The 17,698-nt window shown below is 33.3% G+C and overlaps 1 protein-coding gene across 1 annotated transcript in view; it reads left to right on the top strand.

Moving 5' to 3' along the window:
• The window catches only part of LOC104084076 (protein diaphanous homolog 2-like), a gene marked incomplete at both ends in the record, with an annotated part of 50,265 nt that extends 32,830 nt beyond the window's left edge, over positions 1 to 17,435 (top strand). Inside the window, 4 exons of the mRNA XM_009587791.1 lie at positions 539 to 550; positions 751 to 840; positions 7,809 to 8,048; positions 17,306 to 17,435. Of these exons, the coding sequence (XP_009586086.1) occupies positions 539 to 550; positions 751 to 840; positions 7,809 to 8,048; positions 17,306 to 17,435 (472 nt within the window). The remainder of the gene's footprint in view (positions 1 to 538; positions 551 to 750; positions 841 to 7,808; positions 8,049 to 17,305) is intronic.
• Positions 17,436 to 17,698: the final 263 nt, after the last annotated feature.

Genomic DNA, 17,698 nt, shown 5'->3' with positions numbered 1-17,698 from the left:
CCCTTGAAGAATTATATTATTGTTTTATTTTCAATTAACATATGTGTCAAAATTTAAATACAACCTAAACTTTTACTGAGTATCTCTTAAAAACAAAGTATTCTTCAGCCTCAATATACATATTTTATACATTTAGCATATCTGTATTTTGAGATGTTAAGATCATATAATAAATCATACAATTTTCTTTGGGGACATGGATAAGATTTCAAGCAAGTTCTACTTTTTGCTGAGTTCCTGTATATTTGCCATCCAGATGATCTGTACAATTTTGAGATGTTGCTCTCTTTTTGTGTAAAGTGTTTTAAGTGAAGTTTGTGCACAACTATTTTGAATGTCTAAAGATTTTTGGTTTTTTTTAGGTAGTTATGTCTTGCTTTACACAGACCAGGTATTTCTTGATTAATATTTAATGAGCAAGATGCATTCATGAGGGCAAAAAAAAGATTGTAGATAGAGTCTAATTCTTCAGGGTCTGGCAGCATCAAGGAGTTTTGTCTAACTTTTTAATACTGAGAAGGCATTCTTCAAATTAGAGACTGTAACAGAGGTGCTGATGTCTGTATTACATAATTACTGGTTTGATTTGATGTTTATATACTGTTAAAGCTGTGTAAATAAAATAAGCTTCCCATAAGTTCCTCATGCGTTTCCATGTTGTGGTATTTTAAGTGTATTATTTTAAGATCTCAGCTAGTTTAATATAACAAATTTAATACAATGCCTTGTTTGTTTTAGAACCTAGTGAAGAATCTTCCTGAGCAGAAAGAACTCAATGCCTTAGCTGAATTAAAGGATGAATATAATGATCTTGCTGAGCCAGAACAATTTGGAGTTGTGGTATGTATTAGTGCAATAATTGACTGGAAAGTTCTATTTTGTCAAACAGATTAAACCCAAAAATTTTAGGTTTAAATTATTTTGGTTAGTGTTTTTGCAAGTCCTGCAGTAGGAAAAGTTACCATCTATTTATTGATGAGTAATAATCTAAAGATCTCTGTAAATACACATTAGGTGTTTTTCTGGAAGGAATTATGGTATGCAATTAAGAGCAACAAGCACTTCTGTGCCAGGCCAAATCTTTTGTCTGACTGTCTTGCCTTGTATGCAAGTCTGGCATGTTTATTAAACAGTTATGGAGAACTCTCTACTTTCAAGTAGTTAAATTTCCAAGAGTTCATAAAAGACCCATTAACTCAATGGCATTGACAACTTCGATAAATTTATTCTGCTATATCAAAAACTGTAATCAGCTGTAAGAGTTAATATGCCCATAATATCTCGTGTCATGTTTTACCCTTTGGTTAAAAAAAAAAGTGTGTGTGTATATATATATTTTATGTGTACATGTGTATATACACATATATGTATGCATGCATATACATATAAAATGTATATGTATATATGTATATAAAATGTATATGTATACATACAAACACATAGAAACTTGCAAAACTACTTTTGAAGAGGTGTAGATTTATATTAGAACTGAAACTGTAGATTGTATTCTGTTGCTTTTACTAGTGTTTAATATATATATCTATTCCAAAAGTAGCGATATTGCGTATTATAATGGCTAGAACCTGTCTCCGAATGAAATTATAAAATTTGCATAAATTACCCTAATACATGCTAGTAGTTGATTGTATGTACCTAGTACTAAGCTAGGACTTGGAAGACTTTTTCTGCTTCTGGTCTTCCAAAGACCTGGTAAGTCCTTAGGCAAATTAGTTCATGTTTTCACTTTACTTTGTCAGTCTAAAAGATTATAATAATGATGATAGCCTCTGTAATGTGTTTAGAATTTATCCCTAACGCCACAGGAGCTAGGTTTGCTCTTGCTGGATTTTTATGGTTTATGAACATTAAAATGTATTAAAACAGAAATAGAGATCTATTAAAAGGGAAGAGTGAAACCGGCTTTTTACTAAAAAGCTCTCATTTGAGCATAATTTGGCTTCAGAAGTGCCTTTTGAATGATTGGGGGTGGGGGGGGCAGGGAGGAAGGGGTGTGGTGGTGGAACGGAGCATTATTTGATGAGATTTTTGTAGAGGATTTAGAAAATGAAAGCTATCAATGACTTCTTTCAGAAAAACTTTAGGCTATTGATTTTATTTTTTTAATAAATGGCATAAAGTTCCAAAAATGTTTTATTTCAAAACAAAGATGAGGAATTTTGGTAAAAGTGTGATACGTTGGTTAGTCTTATTGCAAGGTCTGCAGTGGTAAAACATTACCATCTCTTTATTGATGAGTAACAATCTAAAAATCTCTGTAAGTACGTATTCCGTGCTTTTCTTGAAGGAATTATGGCATGCAATATATATAAAAATATAATTGCAGTAGAATACATTAATAATTATAATATCTTTTAGATATGTATTAGATATGTATTAAAACTTATCCATATATACGATATAGATGGATATATATTAAATGCATATATATGGATATATACAGATATATATTACAGGCATATATTCTATATTATATTTTATATACATACATATATATGTGTATGTATATTAAAAAATCTGTTTAAAAGCACTGGAGGAATACTTTGTTCCCTCTTTGTCATGTAACACACACTTTCAGAGTGACTAAAACAATGTGATGAAATGACAGTAGTACTTCCAGCCCTACAACAAGATGGGCTTTGGTCCCTGGGAAGGAAGGAAGGCAGGCCAGAACAATTGCCCTGTCTACTCTCTGCTTTCTGCCTATTTTTGAAATGGCAGTGAGCAAAGGATGCTAGGGAGTGGCTGATTTACCAAATGAGTATTTCCTTGTTTTTTCACTCGATTATGTTGAAAAAGTCCTAAAAATATCCTTTTTTTCTGACACTACTAATATAGTCATGATCACTTTTTCATTGATTCGTTCTTTTGAGGAATGACCAATTACAAAAAGTTGAGAAAGAATGTATAAGTATTTAATGGAACATTAATTAGAAAAAACTGCGTAATCAAACATCTCCAAATGGTGATGTTTGCCTTATGAAGGGACTAAGTTTCCTGAAGCTTGTTTGTTTATTCAACTTTACCATCTGGTTTAATAAAAAAAATATTACATTTCCTTATGGGTTGTGATTCTGTCTTATGTTTAGAGGCCTCTATCTACATTAATAGTACTAAAATGCTGGGTTTGTTTCCAATTTTGTTTTAATTGAACAATCCACTAAAGTGGAAGAAATGCAGCTGAACTTAAGCTCTTTACTTGACTGGAGTCCTTTTTTGCTATGTGTCAAATTAATTTCAGAGTTTTGCATTAATAATAATCTTAACCTTGATGCTAAGAAATATTTGTTTAGGAATAGAAGATGACAAAAAGACTGTGTTAAGTAGTCTTTAAAATATGTACTCTTATTTGTATGTAATTTAGGTATGTTAATTAGTAAGAGATGTTAATTGGATAATCACTATGCCCATCAAATTTAATAAAGGTTGGAATAAGTTGTTTAAAATTTATGTAGAAAAACCATACTTAGTAAATGATTAACTTATTAGAAGAGACCAATTAACTTAATATTCAGCTGATATGTAAATGAAAATTAGAATTGAATTTTCATTTAGGTGAAATGTTAAAATGAATTACATATTCAAATTAGTTATTGGAACTGTTTTTGAAGTTATGTATCCTGGGATCAAAAAAGGCAACACAACTTCATATAAAGAAAAGTTTGCATTGATGTTGAAGTAGAGCAAGAAAAATAGATGAACTGAATCAGTTGTATAACATTAAAAAGCAAGGCAGATTGTTCTCTGATTTTTTAACTGTAAAACTTGTGTTTAAGAGTTAATTTTTTTATGTCATGGGAACAGCTGCAACTTCAGTAAGGATACTTGCTTTCAATTTCCGTCAGTTGAACAGTTTAAATATTATAAAAGCGTAAGTCTCATCTGTGCTATAAAGTGTGAGTACCAACCATTTCTTGTCAACTCAGGACAGGCTAAAAAAAAAAAAATCTTTTGCAGTGTTAGTGGTATTTAAACTCAGAAGATTTTACTTACTTCACCACCAACTGTGAGTTCTGAAGTTGAGTTAACAAGAATATTACTACTTTTAAAAAGATCATCCCACAATTATGTGGTGCAAATTTTAGTTAATAACTCTTTAGTGAACCAACAAAACAAGTGACTGGAACTGACCAAAGAATTCCCTTTCTGGTGTGTATTCTGGAAAAGTGGGAGGGATTTTTTGCTGGTTTCTAGTGAATGCAAAACTTCCTTCAGCTGCTAAGAATTGGGTTATCAGTAATTTCACTGTTAATGCAAAAGGATAAGTTTCACTGAGTAGTTTTAGTTGTAGAGACTTGCAGATTCTGTGACCCTTTTTGCTGTATAACCAGGATTAGCTATCTTGAACAGTACTTGCTGGGACTTAGATGAAGTGGGAAGAATTGTGAAAGTTTATTGCACCTGCGTTGGTTTAGAGTCATTCAGTCATTTTAATTGAACTTATTTGCCACTTGTTTTGCCTTTTTGTAATTTCTAGAGCTGCTGAAGAATTAATCTTCTTAGAACGTTGCTAGAAAAAAAAAAGGCAACTGTTTAATATATTATAGGTAATAGGCTGAGTAAGTTGTCTGAGTAAGTTGACAAATTTGTTTTATAGGAATGTCAGCTTTTTTCCTTAGGAGTGAGGCAAATTTAATTGTGCTTTTTGCCTCTTTCTCCAATAACCTTTGATCCTAGTGTTAATACAGGGCTTGAGAATTGAATGATGATAATAAAGAACTGAATAAAAAATTTGATTAGGTAGAGAATTCAGACAAGGACCTTTCTGAAAGCCCAGAAGGGGAAATAATGACATGCAGTCCAGTGCTCACAGTTAGCTGGAAAAGAAATACCCATTTTCTTGCTTCTTTAACTGTTTGTGGTGAAAGCTAATGCTTGCTGTTGCATGCACCTATTTGAATGTATTATTTCTTATGTGCCTTTGACACTAATTTTGTAGAACTATAAACAATTTGACCTTTTTGTTAGTGAATATGATCTTTGCACCTTATCTGTTTTCAGAAAATTCCTCTAAGTTCAGTATGCTTACCAGCCATTGAACATGTGTATTTAGAAACATGCGTATGAAAGAGAAACCAGGGCAGGGTGGGGAAGGAAGAAATAAAGTAGCATTTGTGATCATCTTCTATTGATACTTAAAGAGCATAATGTGTATAAAAATATTTTGAATTCTAAGGAAACAGCTCTTATGAAATTGTCAAGATACTTTTTAAATATTATGCAAATCAGCAAATGAAATTAAACTTACTATTGGTTTGGTAGTCAAACTGCCTTGCAAAACAAATAAATGGTCAGTATTTCATAACACTTCACAGCATTTAAAAAAAGAAAGTACAAATTGGCTCAAGTGTTGTAAAGGATTGTTCTTCACAAGTGTTTAAGTCACACTGTTCTGTTGGCTTGTACATTTTTTTGTTGCACTCTGTTTTCAGGATCTAAGGCTTTTGACAACTTTTTCTGTGCAATTTTGAGTAAAATCCGTAATTGGAGATTGTTCTACAAAAGTTAAAGCAAATTATGTGATTAATTTTAATTTCCATCTACTGCAGCTCAGTGAAGGTAGATCTTTTCAAGGCAGATGTTTTCAGTATGATATTTCTGAAATACAGAATGATTATAATAATAATAATAATATTTCAAGACTTTGCATGATGTTGGCTTATAGAGGCTCACAGAGAAATTTGTGACAACGAAGATGTATAAAAAAAAGATTGCAAGTTATGCTGAAGCGCTTCTTTTCTGATCCTTTCCTTTTCCTCTTTCCAGTCTGATCATATGAATTGTTTGAGACCATCTGGAGTGCCTTCATATTTATTTTCTTTTTAGTATGAATTCATCATTATTCAGGCCACCCAAGTCAAGTTATTGCTGCTGCTTCTGGTAGCTGTCTGTGGTGGATAACACCAGTAGAAAAATCATGGTTCCTCAAGGAGCCGTGGTAAAGCTTTGGGCAACAGGGACATGAGCACATAAAAATCTTTACGTTTTGATAGCCAAGATCTGTGATTTGTCACATAACAAAGCTTTTCTTTCAGGGGGACAAAGTGCTTCAGGAACATCACTGATAGTGAATACATTGGGGGAGAAATCTTTCTGTATTCTGCTAATTAAAATTAGGAGTTAGATTTGGAAGGTAATCATCCTTGCATTTAAATGAAAATTTTTAAGTGGATTAAAAATTTTCAGTACATATTTTTCTCTTAAATTTAAATATCTCGTGTGAATTATAGTCCGCTGCTAAGAAGGAGGAAATATTACTCATCGCTTGTGCAAAATATGAAAGACATGGACATACTTTGGTAGCTAGTCTAGTGAAATTGATCTTGGGGACTTAAACTAATGAATCACTATTGTAGATACTTCTCAGTATCTCTGTCACTTACCATGTTACAAATGCAGTGATTTATAACCTCCCATCTTTTTATCAGGTCAGGAAGGAATGAGTCCTATACTACCTTTTGCAAAGTGTCTGAAACATAAAGGTGATAATATCTTGGGCAGTAGTTTTACAAAATTTGTTCAAAAGGACAAAAAGACAGGAGATTAAAAAGCAAGCAGTATGTTGCCTACAAAATACGATGTCATGGGATCAGAACTGAAAGAGTATACCAGAAGTATATCCTTACTTTAGTATCTCTAGGTATATTGGTTTTTATATAAAACTTACTGTCATGAATTTCAGCCAAAACCTCTTTATCCACCTCCTGAATCTGATTATTCTTTGGGATACACAGATTGGGACTTTTTGATGGTGTGAACTTGAGAAGTCTTAGGATCAAATACATATCATGGTGTATCTTTAAAATACCTTTGAGCTTGTTTGGTTAACTGTCAATACTGGTAGGATTCATATTATTTATTTTATAACTTACTATAAGTGTAGATAATACCTGAACAAAACTCGGTTTGGGTTTCATTTTAATTAAAAACTGCAAAAATAAACACCTTGTTAGATGTAGCACTGATGTCATCTGTAAATATCACAATTAACAGCTCCCATCAGTACAATGGCAGAAAATATTTCATGAACAACAGTACTAATGTGACCTGGCTTTATGTAAGTATCTGACTAGTGAAGCTTGATCTCTTGTGTCTCAAACTCACTTAGATATTCCCATGTCCTTCAACAAGGGTCCCTAAGAATTCATCGTCTCTCTCCCCTATTGCTCTCCCAGGGACCAAGAGCAAGTTGAGAGCTATGTGTCAGCTCAGTAAAAGAGTCTAAAAATTGAAAGTATTATTCTTTAGCATAATCAGACTGAAGCGTAGCTGTTTGCATTTGTGCTGGTATCAGCACACACTTGAGAGATTGTTGTACCATTTCTGAAGGAAGAAAAACTGAGAAGCTTAATTTTAGGAAAGTGCTAAATATCAGAGTTGAAGGGTAACTTCACTGGAGGTGTGATGAAATGTTTGCCACGTGTACCTTCAGGCTGATTTTCAGCTCTTGTTAAGGAATTGGCTTACATTTCCTTTGCTGGGAGGAAGGGTTTTGGCAGTGTGCATTCATTGCCAGTGGGTTTGGAATTCACAGGTTAAATGGTCTGGTAACACAAAGCACACTCTTGTTTTCAATATGTTGCTTCACTGAATTTTTCCAGGCAAAATGTATGGTTTGGGGAAAAATACCTGTGGGCAGGTATGGATTCCTGGAAATACAAGATAGGCAATGAAAACATACAGAAACTGTAGTCTTGCTGGCTGCACAATATTGTTTTTTAATGTAAGCTATTTTGCATAAATAAGCTTTTTGGTTTTTATGTTCTGATTTAATCTTTCTTATTTTGTAGATGAGTTCAGTGAAAATGTTGCGGTCACGTCTCAATGGGATCCTTTTCAGACTTATGTTTGAAGAGCACGTAAACAATATCAAACCTGACATTATGGCAGTTACACTAGCTTGTGAAGAGCTGAAGAAGAGTGAAAGCTTTAGTAAGCTTCTAGAGTTAGTGCTGTTCCTTGGAAACTACATGAACTCTGGCTCCAGAAACGCACAGTCTCTTGGTTTTAACATCAGTTTTCTTTGCAAGGTAAGATGAAGCTATAAAACTTGTAGGTGCAGATTCATGAAATGCATGAGACATGAGAAAGTACCCTAAATAGAGGAAAACATTCAATGTAGTTTACTGACTGCTCCTCCGTTTTTAATAACAGAGAAACACAGAGTAAACATTTCTAGGATGGTCCCTTGCTATAGCTGTCTCTCTCAGTGCAATGGCGATTTAAGGCAGTTGTTTAATTTTAAGTCTGTTCTGAGTCTTTCTGGAGTATACAAGTAGAACAGCTTATTCAGCTTTTTTTATTCAGCTTTTTTGACTTGAATTTGTTCAACTATCATCTTGTCAATAGAATATACGTAGAGCTCTGAATAATGTTAAATAGCTCTAGCTACTCGTCTTTCCTTCCATCTTCTACCCAGCTATCCCTCAAGCAGTGTCACCGAAACAAGTATTTGGGATTAAAGATGGACATTGTTATCCTAGGTTCAACTTCAATTGTGGTGGCAAAATATGGGATGCAACAAGAACTTCAGAATCTATAGCAGTCAGAATTTAATGTGCAGTGCTTGTTTATTTATATGGTAAAACATGTGTAATGCATTGATCTGAACTTGACCATCTCAGTTTGTAAAGTACCTTTGAAAGTACCTTTAAAATAAAGGGATGCAACATTTGTAAACAGATTTTAAAAAAAAAAAGTTAACATAAATCTTGCAGATGAATTTTTCAGTTATTTTTTGTTTGGTCTAATCAGAGGGTACAGGTTTCAAGTCCCTTTTTTGGGCACCTTGAGGGAATCTGCTGTGTACCTCAAGGATATTTACCCTTGGGTGGAGAATAATATTTCAAATACACAGCGAGTCTGCTCTGACATATTTCAGTAGCGAAAGACTCTGCTTGCTGTAGTTTAATACAAAGATGTTGCTAACTTCTGGTAAAATAAAAACCATCCCCCGAGAAATACTTTCATTCTTTAATAACTTTTTTAAAGAGAGGCCAAGTTGAAGGATTTTTTCCATAAATCTAGTGCTGCATTTGTTTTCAGTAGTAGTGGAATCTAAGGGGAAATTAGTGTTTTAAAGTAGAAAACTACTTGTTAATGAGGGGGAGGGGAAATGATGACTGTGCATGAATGGTACTCTAGCATAGCATAGATTTGAGAAGGTATTCTTGCACTCCAGGTGATAGATTTATGAATTGCTGTCAATGCAAATCCCACAGATGTTGACACAGCTAATGTGGATTGACTAATCCTGCAAATTGTTCTCTGCTGAACTGAATAATTGCTGAAGCATAGCTATCTGTGCTTACAGCTAAATTCCATTTAAAATAACTGAGACAAAAAATCTATTTAATTCAGCCTTGCCTTCAGAAACAAAATCTATTTATTAACTTTACTTTTTTTTGTTTTCAAGACAGATATTTCTGAGGGAAGTGTTCTCCCACTCCCCCACCCCCCCGTGAGATTAGAGAAAATGCTTAAACATTCTCCCTAATAAAATGTTGACTGTGCTGTTGCATTTACGTACTGGGTATATTTTGTTATAAGGTGATGTCTAAAAATAAAATAATCACAAAGACGGTGATGGTTGTTCGAGCAAAAAGGAAGGTCTCGCCAAAATCTAGACATGAAACTCTATCATTAATAGCTCTACATATAAATTAAACCTTATGAATTATCACTCATAAGTTCCAAACTCAGAACAAGTCACATAATTTAATGGAAATGTAGATAAGTTTCTCCAGACAGAGTGACATGTGCATTGTCTGCAATTTAAATTTATTGTTTATTACTCAAATTAGAAGATATTTTCTGCTATTTAAAGCTCCAGTTTTCATTGCTTTATGTATTTGCCATTCTAATTTGAATTAGATTAGTATATTAATGTGGTTTTGCAAGAGTTATTTTTATTCAAATGGTTTTGTACCTGTACTTACGCTTTAGTATCATATTTAGAGAAGGAACCTTCTACTCCATTGATGTTTAATTTTATAAATAAGAGGTGCTTACACAGTTAGTATTCACAAGGGATTTTTTTTTTTTCTTTTTTAAATTACTGTTAAGAATCCAAATTTATATTTGGGTAGTGACTCTTTTTATGCATTGATTATTTTCAACTGATAATTGCATTTGGTTTCTTTGTTTAATAGCCTTCGAATTCTGCCTTCCTGTTTTCCACCCAAAATAGTAAGATGGCTTTATTAGCTTTGTGTTACTAACTAAGACTACAGTCTGACAGGCCTTTGTTAACTGTTGTGAATAGTACAAAATATTAAACTATATCAGGTGGCAATGTCTTTTGTAAGCATCAGGTTTAATATCTATCTACAGCTACTTAACCAGCTTTATTACATTATTCAAGCAGTCTCAAAATTTAGGATTGTTGGTCAATAGTTGTCCTTCACTGTGAAAATGAAAACTTCTGTATGTGTAAGCATGGTAGGTTGAGTGTGTTGTCCTGTTTACTGAAATCTTGCTGTGAATTAAAATTTCTAATTTATATTTCTTGGCTGAAGAAGGCAGTAAGAGAAGTACGTGACACGTAACAGCAAGAACAAGGTAGCAGTCTGTTTGCCAGTGTCATGTGGGTTATGTTTTTTTGCTCTGTGGGGTATCTGGATGCTACTAAATTTTGAAGGCTGTGTGAACATTGAAAGATTTTTCCTTTTTTTTTGTGTGTGTGTGTGTGGTGGCAATTTGAGAAGGCACTGTTACCATATGAGAGGTCTTTCTTGAATAATTTCCAAGTGTCTTTATTTCTTCTCCCAGGGAATGTATTTCAGTCTTAAAGATTTTCAAGAGGAATTTGAGAGCCTTTATTTTTCGTTTTGATAGAATACTTGTAAAGCATAAAAATTACTAACTTAATTTAATATTTTGTGAAATATTTTGTGCATTGTTTGTTTTTATGTATGGAATCATGATGAGGAATAGGATGTTACAATCGAGAAGTCACCCTTCCATAACCTCAGGTACATTGTTAGATTAGAAGTCAGATATAATGTGCCAAAGAAACTTTGTCCTAATTTTTTGTTTTGTTTGCCATAAAACCTGCTCCTTTTTTTTTTTTTTTTAAGAAACTTCAGAATGAGGAGAAGAATTTCTTACCAGTTTTAAACATTACTTGCCTAAAGTAAGAACTGCTTCAGTAGGAGTTTTAAAATCAAACAAGACCATCTGGCTTAGTGTTTTAAAGTGTTGGTCATCTTTTTCTAATTTTTTTTACTTTTTTTGTTGACTCTCACTGTAAGATTCTTGATGGGACAAAGTAAGATATAAGTTAAATAACAGTATTATCCTCGGAATATTGTTGTTCTGGAAGGACTTCAGAATTTATGATAAATTTAGCTGACTTGACTCATACGCTACTTTTTAGCTGTTCTTTACTGTAGGTTGATGTTTTGGCCAAAGACAAGGATTTAAGTCTCAGAAAAAATAACCAGAAAACATATTAGGATAAGGGGAATCAAACCAGTGGATATTCGATCAATGATTTTTAAAGGCTTGATGCTTGTAAGTTTTTAGTTTGTGGGTTTTTTTTTCTTTTTTAGACCAGTGACTTAAACTATCTTTAACGTCAGTGGACTTTCTGCCCATAAGAAAGCTTTTAATTTTTTTTTTTTTTGAGCCAGCTGTCAGCAAGGTAGAACACATTTCTATGTGCACACATTTCTATGTGCAGAATACCCATAGAAAGCAGAGTTGTTTTAATGATGAGGTATCCTAATGTGATGAATTAATTTTTCAATAAAACCTGATTTTCGTATTGATTTTTTTTTTAATCGTCCTTGAACAATCTTAAAATTAATTGTCTGTTTAGTAGATGTAGTATTTATGTTATATGATCTGAAAAAAAGAAAAGAAAAAAGGCAGGTATTGATTTGGGATAAATGTTTGGTTTTGTAAAATAAATGTTCTTAAAACAGAGCTGGTCATTTCATACACAGAAATCTGTTACTGTGTAACAACTTTTATTAAAATATGATAAAGAAAAGAAAGCATGAATTCAGACCTGTCTCGTCATAGTTAAAAAGCTAATGCCTGTATAGTAATTGCAAATCCTTAAAACCAGATTATCTTTCTGGATGTTATATTGCAGCATATGATGTTATTGAAGAAAGAAATGATTTGTCAACAACCTTTGAACTTAATTTTGTTCAAGTAAGAGAGATCAACATTAGAATTCATGTGCTGTATCAAGGCTGGCAAGCAGTAGCGGCTACTCTGATGTATGCACTAGAGCATTCATGATTGCCTGAGTGTTAAGTGCTCTGTGAAAATCTAAATATGGCAGAAAAAGTAGGAGAGTTCAGAGAGGCTGCTCTAGTAGTTCACTGAAGGTAAATCTTTTTACCAGTTGTTGGTGTTTGATTAATGTGTACAAATGATCCAACTGCTATTCTGAACCCCTATTGCAGCAGTTACTATCTCTTATCAAGGACAGGAGAACCCTAATAGTTCTGTAAAGTTATGCTAGACAGAAATGGTTTGCTTTAGGCATATGTAGGGTACAACTTCTGTTCTTTTTGTGGTGAATTAATGTAAAGACTAACACCAAGCATCCCTGTGTTTTAATAAAGCTTTTGTAGTATTCTACCTGGATCAATGTGTATTTTATGTGATAAGTAATATTATGTTACTTCTTAGTGCAAATAGTACAAGAGAAGCTGTTTATGTAGTTTGAGTATTACTGACTAGTCTACATATATTAATTGTCTACCAGCCCCTTTTCTGTTAAGGTGGGAAAGATTTCTAGGATATAAAAGTTATATAATCTCATAAAAATCCATAGAAAGCTTTTTTTATAGCTATAATAATCTAATGTCACTCCAGTGGTAGTTGAAACATACATTTTTCCATATGCTGGCTGTCACTTTTAACTCTTACACCTGAAAGCTTAATCCAAAAGTACCTGTAAAAAAAAAAAAAAAATTCTGGAAGTTGGTTATGGTATGATTTTCATGTTTTAAATGCTTTACCAAGATACTACATGTGAAGGAGAATTTTGTTATATTGATGTTATTTCTGAGCTACAGATGTAAACATTGTACTCTGCATGTTACTTGATTTGAATGGTGTGCTGCAAGTATTATGTTCTGTGTATATTAGTCTTTAATCCTTTCCCAAGCAATGAATCTGATAGTATTGATCACTCAAATTGATGCTTCAGCAGTCAGCGGGAAGCTGCTTTCTGAAGCCTACACTCATCTACTGATTTTTTTTTTTTTTTAAACTAAATGTGTTATTCCTAAATTCTGTGTCTCAGATAAAGAAAGGCCATAGAATCAAAACCTGTATTTGAAAAATTTAACACTGCAGTGTTAGTGTCTTCTTTAAAAATAAATACATCTGGAAAACCTTAAGTCAGTGACGTGCGTTGTTAATGTTTTGCAAATGCCACATGTACAGACACTGCTCTGTAAAAGTTTTTATGTTCCAGTGTGTTAACACTACTAAAGATGTAGAAGTAAAGCAATTATTTGTATTCCAGATGGTGAATTCTGTTACTGTTGGTGAGTGTTGTTGATTTACCAAGTCTCAGGGAAATATTATGACTTCTCTAATATGGTAACGCTTTGAGAATTGAAAGGATGAAAACACAGAGGGCATAATGCAAAAACGTTTGAAAGGCAGGGATTTTTAGGATTCACAAACTTGTGTTTCAGCACATATTAGGTGGGAAGCAAAATCCTTTTTTTTTAACCCATTTAATTTGGTTTTGGTTTTTGTTTAACATAGCTAGGTCGCTAGCGAGGAAATTCTGGCTACTTCTAAAGGTGTAACCCTTTGTACAGTCCACCTTTTCTTTTGTACTGGCTTATGTCCATACGTACCTACAGTCATGAGGCTGGAACACTTAATAAGACTATGAAATGGATGACATTTTTCCTTTTTTGTTCCCATATGAACCCATAATATCACTTGGAATTTAGAACCCATAGAATATTTCGTTGAAGTATGTGTTTCTGATTGAATTGTCTGTTCAGATGTATTTAAGAGCCACCATATTTTAAAAAAAAAAAGTTCTAATCACTATTTACTGTAAATCTTAGCTTCAATTATTAACTGTGAAAGTAATGAGTAAAAGTGCAAGGAATGAAAAGAAGAGGGAAAAAATACTGATTTTTTTTTTTTTACATGTTTTGCTCTGTCTTTGCTAACCCAAATAAGACATTTCTTCATTTGAGAAGACATTGACTAAACGTCAGCTGCCTGAGGTTTTTTTTAAGTAGTCTTCTGATGAGAAACTAATACTTAATCTTGATTTTCTGTTTATTAGCCTTTTAATGTAGCAGAGGCCCTAGGTGTATTTGGTTTGTAAGTCTAGAATCTTAAACTTGCCCCTTTTCCAGAGCTCTTGCTTATAAAAGGACAGTTAAGCTTTTTGCCGAAGGAAAAGAATACCATTGTAAAGTTGATTTTGTATTTAACATGTGCTGCATGCAAAGTCCTGCACTTGGGAGAGGCTGAAACTGCTGCAAAGGTGGTGTCTTAAGAGTGGGACGCAACTCTGCAGAAAACCTGGAGTCCGTCCTAGTGGAAAAAGATGAGTCAGTAGTGTGCCCTGGCAGCAACGAAGGCTGACAGCATCCTGGGCTTTACTGATAGGGGCATAGTCAGGAGATCATGGGTAGAGACTTTTTTGCTCTTAACTCAGAATTTGCTGGGTTATGTATGGAACGTGGTGTTCAATATTCTGTACAAAAAAATCTTTTTGTGGAGGACCACCAAGCTGGTCAGGGACTGGAGCACTGAGGAAAGGCTGATGGAACTGGGCTTGTCCAGCCCAGAGAAACAAAGGTTTTGGGGGGGACCTGTAGCAACCTTCCAATACCAAATAAGTTAATGTAAAGGTGGAGCCAGGCTTTTTAGCAAAGTGTACAGCAAAGAATGAGAGACAGGGCTCGTAAATTGAAACAAGGGACACTTTAACTGGTTATAAGAAAAACAAATTTCACTTCTTAAAATACAACTTTTTAATTCAAAATACATGTAATTGTCTTTTCTATAAAGTAAAAAATGTTAAATTGTACCCAAGAATAAAAAGAGAGAGACAAAAAATTTACCCTTGATAAAAGTATACTCTGTGAATACAGAGAATGTAAAGACACAGCCATGCTGTTGTTATCAGTTCCTAACTTTCATTTCTATTTTTATATTTAAATAGTATCTGCTAAACTACACTCAAAACCCACCTATTTTCCTTATCTTTTCATTCTATTAGTAGGCTTATGACTTGTTTTTTTAAAGTATATATATTGATTTTTAAAGATCAAATAGAACTACAAGTGACCCGTTGTGTCTCTTACCTATTGAAAATATGGATGAATGTAGTTGAGACGTGTTTCTTGATTGGGCCAAAGTAGTGAATTTGACACAGTTGTTTAAGATCTGAATGACTGTTTACTACAGGTTTTAAATAACTCAGCAGGTGCTAATATTAACTCTTGTTAATATGATGTTACTCTTGGTGACAAAACATGTTTCTGTTGTAATCTGAAGGCAAAATAATTTTGTCCATTTAGAAAAAAAAATGCTTTATCCACTTGGTGATGTCAGAGAGATCAAAGTCTGCAAATCCCACAGTTCTTGTTTACAGACAAATTGAAATGCAATTTCTTTTTATCATGCAGATGTGTAGCCACTAAATCTATGATTTTTTTCAAGTTGGAAAAACTTCTATGTTTACACATTAAACACTTTAAAACCTTTTAACTGCATACCATTACTGAGCATTGTTTATTCTTTAATCACCAAATCGCTATGAATTAAATTGCATTCTTAATTGCCTAAATACCTTATATTTTTAAAAGCCTGTTTTTCCACTACACTCATTTATTCTTAACAGCGTAATCCTTAAAGCTGAAAGGCCTGTATTAAATTGAACATCAATGGCAAGCCTGTCATGAGGATTATAGAATTAGAACTTCTGGTGATTTAGAGAATGAGAAAACAAATAGGAGATTTCACACACACATTTATGTATTCTTCTTAAATAAATCCTTGATTTCATTTGTTGTGTGTGTTGTAGCTTACTTCTGTGTATTAGATGAGTTAGTAAAACATGGTTAGAAAAAAATCTTTACAGATATACTTGTAATACTAATTCTCTGTAAAAAGTGAAGTACACTCACCTCTGGCGTACACCTACTCTCTCTATTGCCTTTGTAAATAAGGGGTAATCTCTACTTCCACTAAGTCTTCAATCAACTCATATGTTCATTCTTTATATCTGCATAAAAATGGAGAAACTAAATTTGGACTTAAATTCATTTTCTGATTCTCTTAAGTTCGAGATGTTCCTTTGCATATACACGTGCACTCTGCCATGGGATTTAGCCACAAGTATCTATGTTTACTTGGAAATTTGCCACTAGCCCTGTATTTTAACAAATATTTCAGATTTTTTTTTTTAAAAATAATAAACTGATTCTAGCAGTTAATGCACTTAGGTTAATGGAGAGCAGAGGGGTTTATCTTCTTCAAGAAGACTAGTTTATTTTAGACCACTAAAAACTGCCTCTGCATTTGAGAGGATAGTGAAAATATGCAATTACCTATTTGTTCACACTGTGCACAATTTTCATGCAGCTTTTCCTAAATAAAACTGGACATACTAAATTTCCTTTACTGGCAGTTAGGATTACCTTTGCTTTTCTGTTGTCATTTTGTATTCCAGTAAGGCCAGGTGCATTTATTTCATGTGTCTGTATAGAATTTGTCTGAAAGTCTTTAGGATAAAGCAGCATGTTTTAGATTTTGCTTCAATTAAAAAATGTGGATTTACAACAAGGAGTTTCTTTAACTTGACTGGTAAAAGAGCAAATTCTGACTTTTAGCACGCTGTCCAGCTATGCAAGATTTCAGAGGGATTCCTTTAGAAATCTGGCAGTGGGGGGCATTGAAGGACTGAACTGAATTCTGTTCTGTTTCATGTCTATTCACAGCTTTTTTTTTTTTTTTTTTTTATCATCACAGCGAGCATTCTGAACTGGCATTGCTAATATCTCAGAACTTTATGGACTGTCTTCAGGTTTTGTTCTCAGCATAGTTAGTTGTTATTTTAAAAAATACAGCATAGGGATAGAGTCCTTTTGTAGTCTTAAATTATAAAGAAGTGCAGAAATTTCATTTTTTAAATAATTTGTTTCATTTGCAGGCAACCAGTGTAGGTAACTTTTTGCTAATGAGCTTACATCTGCAATATTCACTTTATTTAAACATTTTACTAAAAAAAACCTTGTATTTTTTTTTCTCTTTGTTTTCTTCTGTGTTCACTTTCTAGATTCGAGATACTAAATCATCAGATCAGAAGACAACTCTATTGCATTTTCTGGCAGAAACCTGTGAGGAGAATTACCGGGACATCTTAAAATTTCCAGATGAACTGCAGCATGTTGAGAGCGCAAGTAAAGGTAAGCAAATAGATAAAACACCTGAAGGTAATAGCTGTTTGCTTTGACATTAAATACTTCCAACCTTTCATTTTAGATTGTAGGATTATGTAACCTGTAAGCATTGATAATCCACATGGATTTCGCTTTTTTGGTATTTATTGAGCTGAGAAAAAGTGAGGATGGGAAAAACAGTAATAAAGTAACTTCTCTTCTTTTGAAGTAGGTTGTGGAAATAATACAGCATATTTCAGTGAAGTACTTACAAAATCACATATCAGAAG

Source organism: Fulmarus glacialis, unplaced genomic scaffold, assembly GCF_000690835.1.
Source record: "Fulmarus glacialis isolate BGI_N327 unplaced genomic scaffold, ASM69083v1 scaffold5531, whole genome shotgun sequence".
NCBI classification, from domain to species: domain Eukaryota; kingdom Metazoa; phylum Chordata; class Aves; order Procellariiformes; family Procellariidae; genus Fulmarus; species Fulmarus glacialis.
The sequence above is the reverse complement of the archived record's forward strand: the minus strand, read 5'-3'. Positions and strand labels throughout refer to the sequence as shown.